Source organism: Chaetodon auriga, chromosome 4 (genome assembly GCF_051107435.1).
Source record: "Chaetodon auriga isolate fChaAug3 chromosome 4, fChaAug3.hap1, whole genome shotgun sequence".
NCBI classification, from domain to species: domain Eukaryota; kingdom Metazoa; phylum Chordata; class Actinopteri; order Chaetodontiformes; family Chaetodontidae; genus Chaetodon; species Chaetodon auriga.
This window is the reverse complement of record NC_135077.1, coordinates 2,580,807-2,592,313: the sequence shown is the minus strand read 5'-3', so window position 1 is coordinate 2,592,313 and position 11,507 is coordinate 2,580,807. Positions and strand designations below refer to the sequence as shown.

The 11,507-nt window shown below is 45.8% G+C and overlaps 1 protein-coding gene across 1 annotated transcript; it reads left to right on the top strand.

Annotated features, from left to right (window-relative positions):
• Window positions 1-589: 589 nt before the first annotated feature.
• spag5 (sperm associated antigen 5) lies at window positions 590-9,562 on the top strand. Its single transcript, XM_076728919.1, has 23 exons — window positions 590-671; window positions 760-3,014; window positions 3,131-3,320; window positions 3,449-3,565; window positions 3,731-3,823; window positions 3,928-4,062; window positions 4,249-4,368; window positions 4,463-4,555; window positions 4,767-4,901; window positions 5,029-5,122; window positions 5,232-5,379; window positions 5,481-5,531; window positions 5,795-5,969; window positions 6,426-6,559; window positions 6,760-6,928; window positions 7,180-7,312; window positions 7,741-7,987; window positions 8,469-8,601; window positions 8,698-8,778; window positions 8,865-9,014; window positions 9,137-9,211; window positions 9,327-9,407; window positions 9,491-9,562. The coding sequence occupies exons 1-23, from the start codon at window positions 594-596 to the stop codon at window positions 9,560-9,562; spliced, it is 4,959 nt and encodes a 1,652-aa protein (XP_076585034.1). The 5' UTR covers window positions 590-593.
• The last annotated feature ends 1,945 nt before the right edge of the window (window positions 9,563-11,507 follow it).

Here is an 11,507-nt window from a genome sequence, read left to right as displayed (position 1 = left end):
GTTCGTTATCTGACGCTGTGCGATGTGTAAACTAACTGAAGTGAACCTAACTTACGATGTCTGACGACTTCGGTAACGCTTTTCTAACTAGGAGTTTGCTAGTCTTCGCTCATGCTAACACAGTTCTTAGCAACTCGTTCTTAAAATGTTTGATATTACCTCATACATTCAAGCTGGGTTTGATTAGTTATTAGAGCTTATGAATGCGGTAATAAGGCTACCTCTAGCCAACTGCCAGCACTGGATACGTAACGTAATGTCAGTAACGTTAGCTTCTTAGCTAGCTAGAAACCGGCTTAACGTAAGAGTCCACCAAACAGTTTAACTAACTCCGTTTTAACAACACGTTAAATAGTAAATTGTTTGTCTTCAGTTGCAGTTGTGCAAGCTGTTTCCCAGCACTCCAGAATAATGTCCTCCAGGAAGTCAAGCTGCAGTGGGGAAGACTTGGTAAGACATTTGTGCTCCGTTCTGCGCAGTTTCGTTGTTGAATAGTGGCTGAAAACGCTAATAATATTCTCTCTGACTTCTGTTGATGTTAGCCCTCAAGCAGATGTGGACAGCGCACCCCTCTGAGAAGTCTCGAGAATGAAATGCTGCATCTGTCAACTCCATCGTCGAGCTTCAACTCAAAATCACTGCTCAGTGCTGATGTTGTAAAAACAACAAAGGTGGGCTTATGCTAAAATCTGGAAATGTTCCTATTGTTTTCAATGTCTATGTGACTTTTTCTTAAATTGCATTAATTTTAATCAACAGGGTGACGTTCCTCTCTGTGACCCAGAGCCCCGCTCACAGTCTCCTCCATCCACCCAAATGATACACACCAACGCTTCATCTATTGACGTGCTAACCTCTGAGGCAGCTTGTGGACTTGGAGATGTGACGTTGAAGTCCTTCATCTGTCCCGGTGGGGAGGTTGAGATTATAAGCTCTTCAGTGTGTGCAGAAGAGAGTATTATTTTAGAGGAGGATCAGGCTATGAAAAACACTTGTGAAACAGAAGATACCGTCATCTCTGACAGTGTATTAGTTCAGCCGTTCAGTCACCATGTAGAACATCCGTATCACAATCCTGAGATGAAAGATGCTTCCCAGGGTGACATCGATGCTGCGTGTCTCTGTGAAATTTCAAACATTCAACTGGCTTCCGGAGACTTGGTTGATAAACGTGCCGCAGAAGATTTCAAAGATCTTCAGGATGAACTCTGTGGGGAGACAGATGTCACTTGGAAATCCTTTGCCTGTGATGGTGGTGAGGTGGAAGTTTCTGATGTTACCAGACAACAAGATGAGACCATTCCTCTGCCCAAGGCACAGCTTGGTGAGCCTTTACAAGACACCAGTGTGAATTCAAGCAATCTCTCTGTCTGTGGACAACTGTGTGAAGCAGGACATGCAGATCATCCCTACAGCAGTAGTAAAAATGGTGTTTGTGTCATCACCACCTCGTCTGAAACCACAAATAGTTCTGAAGAGCCTGCTAATGGACCGAGTGATGTAACCTTCAAGTCATTTAACTGCACTGGAGGTGAGATTCAAATTTCAGATTGCACCAAACTTGCAGATGAGACTGTTCCTCTACCAGCTGACCAACAGAGTCACGGTGAGTCATGCGATTATGGTATAGATCCAAGCATGTTAGCTAGTGATCGGGATGTGCAAAACGGTGAAGATCATTTAGATCACCCATACTGTAATATTGAAAATTATCCATCGACCTCCAGTGGCCACCTCGGTATTACTGAAGAACCATCACAATTCAGCCTTGACGCTGTGGATGAGGTTAAACACATTAGTTTGGTGAGCCCTGATAGCCAAACTGTTAGACAAGAGAATATTACATATGTCTCTTTCATGAGTGCCAGAAATGAGACTGAGGAATCAGATGGCACCCGATTGTCTCAGAAGACGTCCCCTCTGCCTGACGACCATGCTGTCATCTGCCAGCCCGCAGGTGGCAGCAGTGTACCTGCTTCAGTCACACAGGATCACGTTCAAGATAACTGTGAACAACCTAACAGCCTCATAGAACACAAAGAAGTTGTGGAAGAGACTGACCCACCAGCTGTCAGTACATCTTCACCGACTAACACGTCTTTAAAGGTGTTGGATGATGAATCTGGTAACTCTCTAATGCAAGAAACCTCAAACAAGGACTCAGTGCATCCTGGCGACAGAGCACTGCCTTCAGTCTGCAGCCACCTTGCAGCCTCTGCAGAGACTCCTACACCTGTGGAAGTGCTGGAACATGCGCCTCGTGTGCTCCTCAGCGGTGGATCCCCTGAGTCCTGTGAGGCCAAAGACAGTGCTCTCGGCTCATCTGGAAACGGACCTGCTCTCTGTAACTCTGCAGAAAGGCTCCCTGATGTTTTGAAAGTGCTGGCAGAGTGTCCCTCAGTCGCGTCAGTTCTGAAGTTCGGACTCCTCAGTCCAGTTGTCAGGAGAGCCTCTCTATCCGTATTAAAGGCTCGTAGCAATCCTGCTGCTGACCAGTTTTTGTCTGACGATTCTGCTCTCGAGGCTGAAAAGAGCTTTTTGGCTCCTGTTAATGTCGACCCCGCTGGTTTATGGGCAGAGCACTTGGAAAGCCCCATGCCACGTCCTCTGTTAAATTCTACAGCACTAGGGTTCAAAGCCCAGCCAGGCCCAGGCACTGAGCTAGAAGAGGATGTGGGAGTGAAGCCTTGTGCTTTGCCTCAGCCTGAAGCGGACAAGCCGGTTCTGGATATCCCTTTGATTCCAGATGGTCCCCTCCAGCAGCAGCTTCGGCAGATGGCAGAGTTCCTCTTCTTGGCGTCAGGAAAGATGGGTCCTGCTGCTCACGTTCCTCCTCCTGCTGCCATCACGGTCCCATTGGCACAAGCTCCTCCTGCAGAATCCCACAGCGTCTGTGTGGGCACCACTCCGATGAAATGGGAAGACCGCAGCGTAAATACATCTGGTCAGTTTGAGAGAAAGAGGGATTTCACTGTGGTTGATTCCTGCACTCTGACCGACCCGCTCCTGTGGAAGTAAGTGTTGCCTCTGGATTAGCTAGTTAATAAAACTTAGGTTTTGTTATTACAGATTCAGCTTTCTGTGTTTTCTCTGTCCTCTTCTCACTGTTTCCCTTTGTCGACTCTCTCAGTGTACCTCCAGGCAGCCTAGAGTGTCTCCCCAGACAAGAGCTGGAGCAGAGGTTAAGGTCTAGCATGATCATGGTGGAGGCTCTGGTGCAGCAGTTGGCCACAGCCAGGACACAAGGATCTCCTGCAGGTCCTGCACCTTCAGACCTCAGAGAGAAACTAGTGCAGACAGACCACACTGAGCTCAGTCAGGTAACGACACCTTCAGAGTTTCTACTTTTGTAGATTTGATTTCACTATGATGACTTCTTTAGTCCATCACTCTGTAAATTTTTCACAAATTCTGGTTCAAAGGATTATTTGTTTTATATTTTACATAGACCACCATGTACAGAGACCTATATGTGGAGGCTCTGAGCAGGATTAGTGAGTTGGAGCTGGACGGGAGTTCTCTACAGAACCTCATCCAGTGCATGCAGGCCATGAAGGTCTCCATGGTAAGACACAAACAATGACACATGTTCTGTGATGCAAAATTCTTAAGCTTTATCAATAAAAGGCTCTGGCACGTCGCTGTGTTCAAGATCTTAAATTGTGTTTGACACACACTGACAGGCGGTTTAGTTCTTTAGTAACAGTGAAGTGTGTGTTTGCCCCAACAGACTTCTCTGAGTTGTGACACGGATGCTGCTCTCTCTAACATGAAGCAGATAGGAGACGTTGTCAGAGAGGACCATCAAAGCCTTCTTTCACATGTATGTAAACATGTCCTTCACGTCTTCGCCGTCTGACATCATCTGCGTGTTTTTGTGTAATCACTCAGTGGGTATGAACTGTGTTTCTTCCCTGTGTTGTTCAGTATGGACAGATGAAGTCTCTATTCGAGAAAACAAGGGCGACCCAGGAAGTGATGATGCAGAAGGTCAAAGATGCTTTTCACCAAAGAGATGACATGAGGGTGCAGATGGAGGAAGCCTTCACGGCCAAGGAGGCGGTGAGCACTGGGACAAATCTGTTGTTAATGTGACCGTAGAAGATCGATGTATGTTTTGTCTCTGGACTTGTAGTTTTTACATCTCATGGAGAATATTCAAACATTCATTTTTGATCTGGTGACATGCTTTTTTCATAGCACTCTTCATTCCAGGAGCATTCAGTGTGTCTGGTTGTCTGTTTCCAGGCCTTCAGTGCGATGGAGCAGCTCAGGACACACTGTGCAACAGAAATCTCAGAGCTGGAGAGGATTGTGGGGTCTCAGCAAGAACTGTTAGCTGCCCTGGACCGGACTTACCCAGAACAGGTAACAGAGCAGGCAAAAACAGAACAGCTTGACACAATCTGTTCAGAACATCCTTCAGAATGTGTTTCATTTCTCTTTTTCTCCACCGATGCAGGTCGCATTAAACCAGGCCTACACTGAAACGCTGAATTCTGTTTCGGGTGTTTTGTCTACAACCATAGAGGAACAGTCCAGTTTGATGACAGAAGTACGTTCAATGCATCTTTTTAGAAGAGACTCTAATCAGCAATCTAACAATTCCCCAAAGTCACAGTCTGCCGGGCGCTATGAAAGATAAGATGAGCAGAAAGTGTCAGAATCTGATGTCAGAGGACTAAAAACAGCATCAACAGTGTGATAACTTTGTTTTAAACGCAGCTAATGCTCATTCTAACGGATGCTTTCATGTCGTTTCACAGCTCTGCACAGTCAGAGGCCTTCTGCAGAAAACGGCTCCTCTGCTTCTGCAGCTGAACGAGAAGGCGGCCGTTGCTTTGAGAGAGCGCGACGAGCACATCTCCGCTAGAGACCAAGCTGTGGAAGAGCGAGAGCAGGTCCGATGGCCTGAATTTAACTGGGGCGTTTGTTGCCCTGCGACTCTTTTCAGCTTGTCCTGTAAGAACGATGATGGCTGCAAATAGAGAAATTATTTTTGGATTTAAATGAACTTGTGCTCAACAGATCGAAGAAGAGTGGAACCGAACTAACCTGAATCTCCAAACTGCCAGAGAGCAGATTAGTGATTTCAGTCTGCAGGTGACGATTCTGACCTCAGGTAAAAAAACAAAACAAACAAAATCAGTGTTTTCACTTGCTTTGGTCTGTTTGTTCCCTCTCTTTTTAAGCTGTTATCAGCCTGTAAAATCACTAACGTACCTTTTCAGAGATGGGTGTGCTGCGTCAGAAGCTAACAGAAAGAGAGGAAGAGGGAGGTCAGCTGGAGAGGAAGGTGACGGAGCTGTCTGCCACCGTTTCCTCCACTTTGGCCTCTTACACCTTCCTGGAACAGGCTCTTGCTGCAGAGACCACGAAGTATGAATCCCCACAACACATGTCATATGTTTTATCAGGTGGGAGCTTGAAGGAGTTCACTGAACTGCAGCATGCAGGTGCTGAACATGTCATTTTTTCAGGTTGCAGCAGTCATGGAAGGACATCCAGCAAGCCAAGGACAGATCAAATGAGTAAGTGTTGAAGATAGTTTTATCAAGAACTTTTCAACAAAGACAAAAATGAGAGAAGAAAAGTTGATCTTTGTTAAAACTTGCAGTAAAACCTACTTCTTTATATCCCTTCTTAAGTTTACATTTATTACTAAATGTATTCGGAACCCATTGGGTAAGATGATCTGTTTGGGTATCCACACTTCAACTGCTCGAATGTTTCCTGTCATGTTTCCTAAAATGCTGCAGCTGAAGCACTCTGCCTGTGTTTTGTCTGCGTCCAGGTTGGAGGCGTCTCTGGGTCAGTCGGAGCAGCGTGTGAATGAGTTGAGTCAGGCTCTGTCTCAAAGCGAGGAGCAGCTCGGTCGGCTGGAGGCGCTCTCACAGTCCCAGAGCGTGGAGATCCAGCAGCTCCGGGATGTCTGCACGCAACTCGCTGGAGTCCGGGAGATGAACGAGGTTAGTTTGTGTTTTACTCTGGCAGCACTTTTTCAGTCGTGACTTTGAATCTTTCTGTCTTTTACACCCTCTTAGAGGACTGAAGCCAGATGTTTGCAAAGTGTGACCTGCCTCAGCTTCATTCTTTAAGTTTATCAGAGCTGTACCACATGTCATTTTAGTTTTTTACATATGAAGCTTCTATTTAGGTTTCATCCTGTCAATTTTCAAAATAAAACGCCCTGTGCAGACTCCTGATCGTATGTCAGCAATAAACAATAAACCCCCATTTAACTACACAGTCTACCTAGCCATGGTAGAAACACAAACATCAAGGAAAAATGACCAAATCAGTGATCTAATCTTGGTAAAACGTGTTCATTCATACAGAAAGGGTGCCGTCATCGTGGGAAAGTATGTGACTTCTGTGTATCAGTGGATTTCAGGTTTCATGTATTGTTTCTGCGTGCGTGTCAGTTCTTGCAGATGGAGAACGAGTTGACGAGGGAGCAGATGGCTGAAAGTGAGCGTATGCTGAGGACCAACCTGCAGGGGCTCCGGGAGAGGAACATCCAGTGTGAGGACCTAAAAGCAGAACTCGCTCAGCTCCAGTAAGTTTAAGTGAAGGGAGCAGCAACTATGAAGCAAAAGGAAACGAGTCCTATCTCTGCAGTGACTTAGATGTGGTTTCGTGTGTAAACTAAAGGATAACGTGTGTGTGTGTGTGTGTGTGTGTGTGTGTGTGTGTGTGTGTGTGTGTGTGTGTGTGTGTGTGTGTGTGTGTGTGTGTGTGTGTGTGTGTGTGATGCAGACTGGAGAACAGGAGTTTGCAGGAGGAGCTGGAAACCACGAGGTCCACAGCCAGCGCAACCCAGCTGGAGCTCAGAGAGAAGCAGGGACAGGCCGTCACTGAAATCACTCTGCTGCTTCACAAACTGCGAGGGCTGACCGACGAACTGAACGCAGCTCTCAATGACCAGGTGACACCTAAGAGCTGCTGAAGCAACCTGAAGCAGAGCCAGAGCCAGATCTCACCACCAGTGTCTCCCTTTCATGCATGCCCATGCTTACTGTGTATCCTACACATAGATACGCTTCAGTTCTCAATACGAGTGGCGTCGAACTTCATGGTTTACAAATATTAAAGTTATCCTTAAATGAACAGTGAAAGTAATTGGACGACAGAGAGCAACACGTTTTGTCACTCAGGCTTATATGTCTTACTTTTCAGACATCAGAACCACCAAAGGATGGAGAGTCTGAGCCAGTCCACAACGTGGAGCGGCGTCACCCCTCCAGCTCCTTTGTCGACAGCATCATGGTGGCATTAACAGCTGAGACGGAGGAGGACACAGCTGGACCAGGTACTGCAGCTCAGCCAGTGTCAAACTAAGAGAACACTACTATTTATTAATCTTATTAAAATAAAATTATTTGACAAAATAAATGTTGGTCCTTTTAAAGAAGCAGGAGATGTCTCATGTTAATCGTCAGTTTTCTATAATTCTCTTTGATTCTTCTTGTTTGTTCTACATTAACTTCTGTTGCAACTATCACATTTTCCCTGCAGATAATAAATACGGCCATCATTTTCTAATATGTAATTTTGAATTAACTCGTCTCCCAGCAGTGTAGAAGCTTTTCGTTTGCAGAGCTCGACTCTTGGCTACAGGGGCCATGTTTACTTACCTACATGAGAAAAACCTAACTGTGACTCAGCTCACAGAGGGCTTAAATGTCCTCTGACGACGTCGGACAAAGGAAAATCTAAGTCGTAGTTCGCTGTCTTCAGCCCCCTCAGACACGCCTGAGCCACAGCGTGGAGCTCTGTTCAGTGCGTCGAGCGCCTTCGTCCGCATCGCCGCCGTCACCCCTAAAAGGCATCTGAGCGCAGCAGAGTTTGAGCTGGAGGAGGACGAGCAGAACGGCGTGACGGACCTGTTCGCCGGCCTGGACAGCACCGTCACAGAGCTCATCAGCACCCTGGAGTCAGTGCGGCAGCGTAAAGACGCTCAGCTGGAAGAGCTGCACAACACCATGTAAGTGACGAAGATGAGAGTTTACAAACTGCAACCGTAACACACTCAGTTTACAGTGACATCAAACAAAAAAGAAAATTCTCACATTTGGGAAAACTGGAACTGGCAAATGTTTGATTTTTGTTTGACAACAACAGTCGACACCAGTTTTTATAGTCAGTTGTTTGATAAATGCACTAGTGTAGCCCATCGGATAATTTTATTTATTTATTTGTTTATTTGATCCATATTGGAGGTCACTTAATTGCTTGTTTTATCCAAAACCCAAAGATACTGAATTTATTATCCCATTAGTCAATAAAAGCAGCAAATCTTCACAGTTGAGAAGCTGAAAATGAGGAATTTTTGATCTTTTCGTGTAGAAAAAACGACTCAAACAAGTCATTGGTTCAATAGCTGCTGCCACTGCAAAGATCATGTAGGTGAAAGAGTCTGTGCTGTATCTGAACAACATGTCTGAGAGGAATGGATGTTGTTCCAGCTGCGGCCTGAAGGTGGAGCAGCAGGCTGCAGACTGCAGACACCAGGCTGAGGTGTTGGAGCTCCAGCGTCAGGTCAGCCGTCTGAACAGCCTGGCTGAGAGAGGAAGTCAAGCACTGCAGCAGAAAGCTCAGGTGAGAACTGCCACGCGTCTCACCTGTGTTGACTTCACCTGTGTGCAGACTGACAAATGAACTTCTTGAGCTGAAAAAAATTTTCTCTTTGCACAGGATGACAAAACGATGACAAAGCTGATGTCAGAAATACAAGAGACGCAAGAATTTCTCCAGAAATACAAGGCTGACAGTAACGTGAGGCCCAAAATCCACAAAGCACACACCTGTCCACACTGAGTGTGTGCGCGTATGTGTGTTTTCAATAATGCTGTTTTTCACAGGAGCTGCGGAAGGAGGTGGTCGAGCTCCGTCGGTCCCTCCAGCAGTCGCAGGTGGAGTCTCAGTTCCTGCGAGCGGAGCTGAGGAAAGCTGGAGACCAGTCAGCTCCTCCGGCACATTTCATGGAGGAGAAGATCCAGTTACTGAAAGAGGTACGAGCCTGCCGCCGGGCTGCGAGAGGGGCCGGACACAGATGCAGTAAAGTAAAGTTAGGAGCCAACACTTCAGGTTTAATTCTCATTCTCACTGATGTGGCTCTCTGGTTTGTCTCTAGGTGGAGAGGCTGAAGCTGAGCCTTCAGGAGGTGGAGCAGGCCAGAGTTAGACTCCTCGAAAGAGCCAAAAGACACGTAAGTATCTGCTCGGTGTTCTGCAGAGTACAGAACAGCAGCATGTCTGTTGAAAGCTAAGCTGTGGTGTAAGACGTCACCCGGTCTGTTCGTGACGCTGTAACGTCTCTCACAGCAAATCATCCACCAGACCAACCAACAGAAGAGTGAGAACGAGCTTCAGATGTTAAGCAACATGATCAGTAAAATCCGAGAGGTGAGAGCTGCTCTCCACGTCGCTCGTCTTCCTTCTGTAAATACTGCGTGTGCGTGTGTCTGACCAGTGTTTTGTCCTCACAGACGCTGCTGTCGCTGCCGGACGGCGTGAAGAACAACGAGCAGCTCCAGCAGCTCGTCGAGTACATCGGCTGACGTGTCTGTCAGTGTGTGTTTGTAGTATTTATGTTATGTTTTAGCTTCTTGTGGCTGTAACTGTTCATATTTTTTAGTATGATTTAAATAAAAAAAGTTGTCTTTGTTTCTCATATTTGTGATTTTTTTTTTTTTTCCATTTCATGAGCAATGACAGCAGCCGAGGTCAGATTTTAAATGTCAGCAAACGTGTTTATTAGTATTTAAAGTGTTAGTTTTACAATCAGGGTTCCAAGAAAGTAAATAAAAAACCTGAATAAAACCAGAATGCAGTAACACCCTTCATCCTTCATGTGTTCACAAAGTGGTGAACTCGCTCCATCCTCTATGATCGACTGAGCCTTTCCAGGATGCCCCTTTCATACCCAATCATGATCCTCTCACCTGTCACCAATCAGCCTGTTTACCTGTGGAATGTTCCAAACAGGTGTTTTTGGAGCGTTCCACATCTTTCAGTCTGTGAAACGTGTTGCTGCATCAGATTCACAGTAAGAAGTTATTTACAGAAATCAATGAAGCAATCAATGAATCAGTGATGAAAATGATCACATTCTGTTTCATTTATATTTACCCGTCTCAACCTTTTTGGACTCTGGGTCGTATGTAAAATGTGCTGAAAACACGTGTGTTGTCAGGCGTCGTATGTTCGCGCTCTCACCTGACAGATTTTTACTCATCAGTGTGTGAAAGTAGTTGATGAGTTTAATATTTTTGACCCTGTATTTAGTCCAAGCCATCAGACGACCGGGGCCGTAAGCCGGAGGTGAAGTCTGATCGGCCTCCTCAGGTGCTGCCCTGTCATCCTGAACTGTGATTGGCTGTCTGTCCGGTCGGCGGTGGGACAGTGTTTGCAAGACCAACAGCAGCAGGTGAATGAAACTGTTTTAAATGTCCACTATCATAATTCACACGGAGGCAGTTTGTAGCTTTTTCTGCATGTGAGAGTGACGTGTGTGTGGTCTGTGTGCAGTGTTTTGTCCAAACAGGCTTATTTCATTGAACTTTTTCTGAGCGTGCAGCGTTTTCATTGGTACGCAGCCACGTTTGGAGGTAACGCTTAGTTTGAGGATTTAAAGTGTGGTGATTGGTCGGTCTGATTATCTTTTAGATTAAACTTTAGATACAGGAACATAAGAGGTTGTAATGTTGGTAACTAAAGTAGAAACGCTAAATTAACGCCGCTCCTGTGTGTGTTTGTGCGTGTGTGTGTGTGTGTGTGTTATCTGTTAAAACACATTAAACACACAGAACTGCCTCCAAATCAAAGCCCGTCAGTCAGCTGGCTCCGGCGCTGTCCTGTTGTGTTTCCATGTCCAAACGAATTTAAACTCACGTGTGGCTGCATGAAAAGCTCGGGTTCAGGTGAGCGTGACGTGTGCTGTGGTGGTTTTTATCATCCAGATGCTGCTGTTTATCACCGCTGTCACCGCTGACCTTTTGAATATTATCAGACTTCAACGCTTGCTGCTGACTGCTATCGTTTAATCCACACAGATTTTAAGATTTTAAGAAAAACTGGCATGCTTTTAACTAAGAATGCTTTGTTAAAAAAAAAAAAAAAGGAGTCATATCTGTCAGCAGAGCTTCTTTTCTGATAGGAAATTGAAGAGTCTTCACTATAATGGAGCATTTCCTTACGAGTCCCATCTTGTCAGATATGCAGACTGTGTGTGAAGGAGGTTCCTGGCGTTGAGATAAAGGACTCGTGCTGCTTAACTTTACAGGCTGAAATATCGTGTTACAAGTCAATTCATTTTCTTGATTAGTGGGTCTCTGGTAGATTAACTGTGTCTGTCTGTCTAAGAGCCGTGTTGACGTCTGCACACGATAATCGAGGCCGGTCACAGTGGCTGATAATACTGCGGCTCCAGACAACACTTCAAACCAGCTGAGCTGAAACCGCCAAGAAAGCAACGGGAGCACAAAAGAAAAACGTGTTGGAGGG

Coding starts and splice junctions, on each gene's coding strand:
- spag5 (XM_076728919.1), top strand. CDS start 594: ATGCTGCATCTGTCAACTCCATCGTCGAGCTTCAACTCAAAATCACTG. Junction 3,015..3,130: donor ACCGACCCGCTCCTGTGGAA/GTAAGTGTTGCC, acceptor CGACTCTCTCAG/TGTACCTCCAGGCAGCCTAG. Junction 5,532..5,794: donor GCCAAGGACAGATCAAATGA/GTAAGTGTTGAA, acceptor GTCTGCGTCCAG/GTTGGAGGCGTCTCTGGGTC.